This window comes from Malaclemys terrapin, chromosome 4, assembly GCF_027887155.1.
Source record: "Malaclemys terrapin pileata isolate rMalTer1 chromosome 4, rMalTer1.hap1, whole genome shotgun sequence".
NCBI lineage: Eukaryota > Metazoa > Chordata > Testudines > Emydidae > Malaclemys > Malaclemys terrapin.
The window spans coordinates 82,586,935-82,594,753 of record NC_071508.1 but is presented as its reverse complement, the minus strand read 5'-3'; the positions used below and the strand labels follow the sequence as shown (position 1 = coordinate 82,594,753).

The window sequence follows — 7,819 nt, the reverse complement described above, 5'->3', positions numbered from 1 at the left end:
TCAAACTATATTCATTTGCAAGACCCCCATGGAAATCTTACCCCTATAAGACTAAGTGACTTCCATAAATGGGTGAAGGTTTGGGATTAGGGGTATAGAAAGAAGTGTAGGATTATAGCGTGAGGCAGCATTTATATTTTATTTCCGGTTTCCAGGAGTTGGAATGCAAATAAGACACTCGTCCCAATTTCTACACTCTTTGCAAGATCTATGCCTTGCAAACTCCCTATTCTCCTGTAAAATTGTAACTCTGACCTTTAAAATCATTCTCCGTGCCCCAAAACCTACATCTTGCTTCTGGGCTTGTTATTATTGGGTTACTGTTTCTCATCTCCATCTGTCAGATAACGAGAGAGAAAAATATAAACTAGATCAAAAGTTAATTGTTGCTGTTGGGAATGTCATTTTCTGCATGCATTTCTGAAAGTGGCTCCTCTGTGGAAGTTGTGAGTCTAGTAAAACTGTGTGGAAAGTATGACCCTAAGCATCAAAGCGCAGGCTGTAGAGGCTCAGGATTAGTGCATCTACAGTGTAAATGGGAGGGCCAGCACAAACCAAGAAACCAATATCAAATAAAACTCACCTGGACTAACTGAATTTATGTTGCTAATACCATGCTGTAAGGAGTATGACAAAGAAGCATAATTGAGCTCTACATTGATTGAATTCCTGATTATAAAAATAATGATTGCACATATACAGTACTGTTCCAATTACTTTATTTGTAAAGTACCACAGATGTAGAAGAAGACTCTCTAGAAGAGGTAAAATCTGCTGAACAAATACCTGGATCCCTGCCCTCAAAAGTTTAGTAGATGAGAGACAAGCAAATACCCATTCTGTACTAATACAAAGTGGGGAATGATATCTATACCAGAAGGGTTCATGGAATCAGTACATTTTCAAGAGTTTTTGGAAGGAAATGGGTGCACATTACTTGGGAAACTGTTCCAGGCACCTGGTATGGGATGACAGATAAAATGAGTCAGAACTTAGTATGAATCACCACAGAGTGTAGCCACCTATAAAGTGGAACACAGCAGTTGTATGAACAGCACAGCTATGCTGTACAGTGAGTTACTGTAGTACGGGAAAAATACTGTATCCAACTGCAACCATGGGGAATTTAGGGAGGCAAAATGGAATTACCTGAGATGGAATTCAGCCATCACAGGCTAATACCTGGACTTCTGGAAAAAATGCTGTGGCATCTCTAATGGCCATCAGTGATCAAGGCAGAAATGCATCTCAGAAGTGTGTCTTCTATGGAGATCCTAGGGAGACATCCCAGGCCTCCTTTCACGTTTAAAGATGGGACAATACCTGGTTGGATAAATACCTAGAATGTTGCCAGTACAATACAGAAAGCAAAAGAGGAAGAATGGTGGCACTTTTGCACAGTAACCAGCATAATCTGGGATGACTGGCAGCACTCAGAGTAACAAGAATGCAATTGAATCTCGTCATGTCAGTCTCCTTACTCGGTGCCTCTCTTCGTCATGGCCAGGTTGGAATGATATGACTTTTTCAGTAAGGTTAAATAAAAAGGCTTCTCCTTCCAGGGCCAGGAAGCCAAGAGAGTGGAATTTGCAGGGCAGAATCCCTTGCAGAGATCATGGAGGATTTCATCAACTAGTTGAGAAAAGAAACTGATCCAGAGATTTTTGTCCAGGCCCTGAATGGAGCGAATCTGATAAGCGCAGTAAACGCTGGTGAAGAGAAGCTGATCAAACTCTACTAGACTCAGAGGGGCATCTGCCTGTGAAAGATGTTTCAGCTGCTTCTTGATCCCTTCTGATGTCTTGGGAACCTGGTGCTGGAAGATCTGGAGAAATCGCTTTGCTGTGCGTAGAGAGGCCAGTTCCTCATCCTGCACCTTGATTGTCTCGTTAGCCTCAATCTCCAGTCCTTCCCAGAGCAACTGAAAGAGAAGGGCAGTATGAGAGCAGGGAGTCTAGGGCCAACCACTGTCCTGCAGCTGAGGATCCCCGGCAGGGATTATGAAGAGATTTGCCACCCCTAACAAATCCAGGATTGTACAAAGGAAGTCAGGGTAGGGGGACATGTAGGGTATGCAATTCAATATGCAAACACGATTGCTAAAGGTAAAACCATGTACAATTTGAACAAATGATATTTTGTTTTCAGGCTCCTGTATGTCTGCCTCCCACCCTATCCTTGACTTCCCCACCCAGTTCCTCTCATCTGCCCCATTCTTCCTTTCTAACAGGGCCGTCTCCAGGCACCAGCGAAGGAAGCAGGTGCCTGGGGCGGCCAATAGAAAGGGGTGGCAGTCCGTCCGTTCATGGGGCAGCACGTCCGGGTCTTCGGCGGGGGGTCCTTCACTCCCTCTCTTCCTCTTCGGTGGCACTTCGGCAGTAGTTCAATCGGGTTTATCTTTTTTTCCCCCCCTTCACAGCTTGGGGCGGCAAAAAAGCTGGAGCTGGCCCTGCTTTCTAATCCCATAGTTCCCCTGCCTCCTATGGTGCTCTTCTCTTGCCTCCCCTCCCCACATTCCCCTGCACCCAACAACATCTCTGTCCAGCCTGTATATGTCTGACTCCTTCTTGGTCTCCCTTCTGGGCTTCTACATTATCCTCTTTATCCCCTTCCCTCACCCCTCACTTCATTTGCTCCTCATAGCAGTCTGCCTGGTCATATTAGCCAAGGGTAGCCTGGCTTCCAAACCATTCAAGATAAGGGGAGAGGGTGGCTAATTGTATTATGGGGGGAGAAGGGAAATCACAGAGAAGTTATTGCTAAAAGCCTGAGCAGCTTAAAACCAGCCCCTAAAATCATGAGTCGGGGTAGTATCACAAGGGCTGGCAATGCTTTAGCCCCATCTGACATCTTTAGGCAGCAACTCCTCTTCCCTCCCTCTGAGGGCCAGCTCCTCTCCCTCCTTCCCTAACTTGCTCCCTGAAGTTCCCTGTTTCTGTCTCTTGCATGGCACTTCTCTGTGTTTGACAACGGCGCAGACAGGCTTTTTTCATATGGGGGAGCCAGAGATAAAAAAAATACCATGACTGTTGAATAATGCTTTAATGAGTTTTGTAGCGACTAAATTTGTCCACTGTTCATGAGCTTCTGTTCCAAACTCAGAGTTTCCTTTGTCAATGCAATCCCTACATTTGGGGGTGGGAGATGGATGCCTCTCCTCAAGCCTCCAGTTTCCCTGTTCCATGTATCCTCCTCCTCCTCTCCACCTTGTATCTCCCCCACTTTGGATCTGGCCTTTCCCCTTAGCTTCGGGGAAGCCAGGCAGCACCTGTTGCTTTCTCCTAAGTCCTGCGCAGCAGGCACTCAGCTCCTAGCTCCTGGATGTTCTTTATATTGTAGCTGTGGCCTCTCTCCCTGGGCAGAGTTCAGATCTCCCTGCCTTTCCTCCGTCCTAGGGAGCAGGGCAGGGCGCATCACGCTGGTCTGTGCCCCTTCCCTGCTCTGCAAACCCCGGGAGCGGGACCGGCTCTGTCCCCGCGGCTGGGGGAAACGTGACACCGGCCTCTGCCTACCTCGCAGCTCCGCCCGCAGGCTGCCCCGCCTGCCCTGCCCACAACAGGATGCTTTCCCCTGGTGCATCCCCCTGGCTCCCCGATCCCGGACGGCTTCCCCGAGGGATGGGGTGCGGGGGGGGGGCGCTTAACCCTGTCATGAGGGAGGGGGAGCAATGGATGCTAAAGTCAGAGACGGAACAATTCTAGCGGGGGAGGGTGTCGCCTCTGTGGGAGGGAGCTGTACGGCCCGGCCCCGCACACGGGGGAGGGCAGTCCGGGGGGCTGAGCTGCACGGCCCCGCACACCTGGGGGGGGGCGGCTGTGGGAGCTGCACGGGCCCATCCCGTGATTTCTCCTTACACACAGCCTGTCCTCTCCGGCAGAGAGGAACAGGCAGCACAGGGCGAAGCGCCCTGATCCAAGCGGTGTCCTTGCTGCGGGACGGGGAGATCCGAGCTGCCCAGGGCCCCGACCCCTGGTGGAAAGGCTGCACTTCGCTACAGTGCTGCCCGGGGCACGCCAGCCCCGAGGTTGGTGACGGCCCTTTGGGAAAATCATCGCTGGAAATAGAGTTCCGCTCGCGGCAGCTCTGAGCGCCGTCACTCTCCCCGCATGCTGCCCCCGTCCCCCCGCACAGACTCGACCCGGTCTCGGTCCGGAGCGCGCTGTGATTTTATCCAGCTGTCCACCATCAGGAGGATCAGCCCAAAGATACCACCTTGTGGGACATGTTGTGACGACTGAACGCTTTGCTTTTGTGTACACCTTATTAGAGAGACAAGGAGGGTGAGGTAACATCTTTTATTGGGCCAACTTCTGTAGGGGAGAGAGGCCTGAAGAAGAGCGGTGTGTGTATTAAAAGATATTCTCACCCCCCCCCTTGTCTCTGCAATATCCTGGGACCAACACTGGCTTCAGCAACATGGGGTATCCCCTATTGTCCCATCAAGGACTGTGCTGACCAGGAAGTCAGGTAAGTCTACCCCTTAACCCTGGCACCAAGCTGGCTACCTTCTGTCCTTGCTCAGTGGGCTCCTTCCTAACTGCTTTCTCTCCGTTCATTTGAAAAAGCATTCCTACTGCAGTATGGCCTGTCCCATTCACGTATTACTCCCCTACTCACCCATCTAAACGTGCCATAATTAAACCTTCCTTCCTCAGAGCATAAGCCAACCACTAACTGACAGGGGTTAAGGAACGTTATTCCATAATTATCCATTGTGGGGTTTCCTCTGAAGCATTTGGTGCTGGCTACCACCAGAGACAGGATGTTGGACCTCACTGGTAGGGTGACCAGACAGCAAGAGTGAAGAATTGGGAGGGGGGGGTAATAGGAGCCTATATAAGAAAAAAACCCCAAAATCGGGACTGTCCCTATAAAATCGGGACATCTGATCACCCTACTCTCTGGTTTCATTCAACAGGGCAGTGACTTTGCTGAGATGTATACTAAGGTATCTTCTAGGGTCTCCTGAAATAGAAAAACAATGAGAACTAGTGGAACATTTGGGTGTTTAAATGGACAGGATCTCCCACCCCTAGCCCTCACAGAAGCTCACACACTCTCATCCTTTCCCACAGGTCCCAGAACATAACCCAAATAACCTCTAGCATGATGTTGGCATCCTCCAGCTTGTTATGAAACACATTCACATCAGCATGGTCCTCCGTGTGAAGTTGCCCATCTGGAAAACATTAAACAGCCACAGAGCTTCAGAGAGCAACAGCTTAGCACATCTTCCCTATTGTCTCTCAGTAACCATGTCTGTCTGTCTATCTTTGATATTGCTGAGGTGCCTATGCCTGTGGTATCTAAGGGTATAAATATATAGCAGCTGGGAGGTGTAATGCTGCAGTAGCTCAGGCTAGCCATCCCTGATATCGCCAGAGCCACACTTATTTTTAGACACTAGCTTGAACAAAGCTAACATGTGTATGTCTACCCACCATGGGAATTACACCTCCCAGCTTCTGTGTAGATGTACCTTAAGTGCCAAAGAGTCTAACCATTGGATTTGGGGGAGCAGAATTGGGGTTTTATCAGGGAGATAGAGCAAGTTAAAGAAAGCGAAGGGAAGGTTTCAGGACATTGACCCCTTACTCCCAGCCAGTATCATTCTGGAGCTGGGATGTTAGGGAGCAAAAGTATCTGCTTTGGTAAGCCTGTGAGAAAACCCTCCATGCTGGGATTTGTATCTGTCCCATTTGTTCTGAGAAGGATTCTGAATTGATCTCCTTCAGTGACTGTTTTGTAGCATCAGCCTCCAGGAATTCATATTGTGCAAAGTGAAATGATTAACCATTAGGACACCAGCTAATTCCTGGGTGGATGTCACCTGGGGCCTTGGCTCATTTCAAGGGGATTTAAGGTGAGGGAGGTGAACACTGCATCAGGGAGGGAGAGTTTCTGGCTCTGGAAGGTAGCACTAAACTAAGATTCTGAGGCACAGCCCTCCCTCTTCTCTTGGCCTGTGTGATAATGGATACTAGCTCCCGTTCTACCAGTTCCAGACTCCTTCAGGCCAGGGTGGAGGAAAGAGGGCCACATTGGGTGGGCCAGAATTGGGAGACAGCCAGCATGGAACACAGAATTTCTCTGTGCAGAAAAGCGGTGCTGGCAGCAGGGGAGAGGAAATGGGAGGCTGGCTGTATTTTTGGGACGGAGGCGGGGAATCTTCTGGTCCTCATGAGGAGGAAGGAGGCAGAGCTGATGTTGGGTAAACTAGCCATAAGTACTCAGCATATCTTTCTGTGGGATCCCAAGTGTTAAAATTAGCAGGTGCACTTAATAAACAGAAATGTGATTTAATCTTTTAGTTGCATAATGCTGCTACCAAAACCAGCTTCCAACTTTCCATTCTGGAGGAAAGCTCCCCCTGGGGATGGTAGGAGCTGTTCGAAGATGGATACTGCTTTCCATTCTGCCTGAGGGAAGGTTCATTTCTCTACACAGCTGCAGACTCCCTGATCAAAGCCAGATGTGCTTTCAGAATGTTAGCTGGGATTCAAGCTGCTGTTTCCATCTCCTCAATGCACATTCCAGCAAGGCTTATGGCTCAGGTAACGATACTGCACCCTCTGAGAGCTGCTTTTCTGGACTTCTCCTAGTGGCTACCTGATTCCCATTTCACCTTCTGCCTATTCTGACCACAGCTAAGTGCACAGCTCTCTATAGTGGGGAATATCCAGCCAACTGCAGGGTTTCAATGAACGAACAGAATAACCCCCAAATCACTCCTACTAATATTTAAAAAATACGTTCGTGTCAGTGTAGAAGGTAGAGTAAAACATACATAAACAAAACATAACAAGAAATGTATGAAAATAATTGGCCCAATAGAAGCTGTTCTCACAAGGCTTCCCTCACAGTATTTCCTAATCAACAGCCTTGTAAAGGCACCTGGAAAAGCTTTCTTCAGCAAGGGCCAAAGGAGTCTCTCCTCCTGCCTCCAAGTGGTCTGCCTCACACTAACAGGCAGTGGGTTTCTCACCCAGGGGACATCTGGGTATTTTGTAGGAAATAATTCAGCAGGTGATCCTTTGATTTTGAAGGATGTAGTGTTAACAAAGACCATAAGGGCATAAAAGGCAGTTGGGGGGACAAATAAGTAGTATATGTCAGGCGTAGAGCACTCTTAACTTCTCTGGAGACAAACTCTGCCATCCCTCTTCCCTCAGTCAGAATAGAGTCTAGCATAGAGCACAATTCATTTGCTTTCTATCACAGAAAGTTGTTTTTGTCAGTACACCCAGCCCACCAGCATATTTGGGGAATTAGGTAAAACCCAGCACCAGTGGAACTGCACAAACACATTTGTTTTGCAGAGCAGCCACCTCCCTTGCAGCTGCACCTCCTACCTGTCTGCCTCCAGGATCCAGCAAACACATAGAGGACCAGTGCTGTCCACAGCCAGGCTCTGAGCTGCAGCTGGAGCAGGAGTGCCATGCCAGGTAAGAGTCCCCACCCGTTCTGTAGATAAATGTCTTGGGTGAAGCGAGAACTGTTTACTGTGGCTTCTCTCCTCCCTTTCTCTGATCACAGCAGCCTCTGCTGGAATGGATCCTCCCTTCTCCCTCCAGTCCTGGGAAGGGCCTGCTGTTGAATTCTCTGTTCCCAAAGGGTATTTTCCATTGCAATCTGGAAACTTTAAGACTTTGTTGTTTAGTTTTTGGCAGAATTCTTAAAGCCTCTTTTCCAAATTCTGATTTTTCCACTATGTATTTTAATGGGAAGTTTCTAATTCCAAGGGATTTTCCATTTAAACAAGTGACAAACTGGAGTTTAATCTAATTTCCCTGTAGAGTGTGGATTCTCCCCGCCCCAA

The 7,819-nt window shown here is 48.6% G+C and overlaps 1 protein-coding gene across 1 annotated transcript; it reads right to left on the bottom strand.

Annotated features, from left to right (window-relative positions):
- Positions 1-704: 704 nt before the first annotated feature.
- On the bottom strand, positions 705-7,593 carry FAM180B (family with sequence similarity 180 member B). The gene is made up of 3 exons (XM_054028491.1): positions 7,353-7,593; positions 5,100-5,179; positions 705-1,921 (listed from the first exon to the last, which is right to left on the bottom strand). The coding sequence occupies exons 1-3, from the start codon at positions 7,438-7,440 to the stop codon at positions 1,478-1,480; spliced, it is 612 nt and encodes a 203-aa protein (XP_053884466.1). The 5' UTR covers positions 7,441-7,593; the 3' UTR covers positions 705-1,477.
- Positions 7,594-7,819: the final 226 nt, after the last annotated feature.

Excerpts from the sequence above, each read along its gene's own strand:
- FAM180B (XM_054028491.1), bottom strand. The coding sequence starts at position 7,440 with ATGGCACTCCTGCTCCAGCTGCAGCTCAGAGCCTGGCTGTGGACAGCA. Across the intron at positions 5,180-7,352 it reads TGGATCCTGGAGGCAGACAG|ATGGGCAACTTCACACGGAG; the intron begins GTAGGAGGTGCA and ends AATGTTTTCCAG. Across the intron at positions 1,922-5,099 it reads ATGCCAACATCATGCTAGAG|TTGCTCTGGGAAGGACTGGA; the intron begins GTTATTTGGGTT and ends CTTCTCTTTCAG.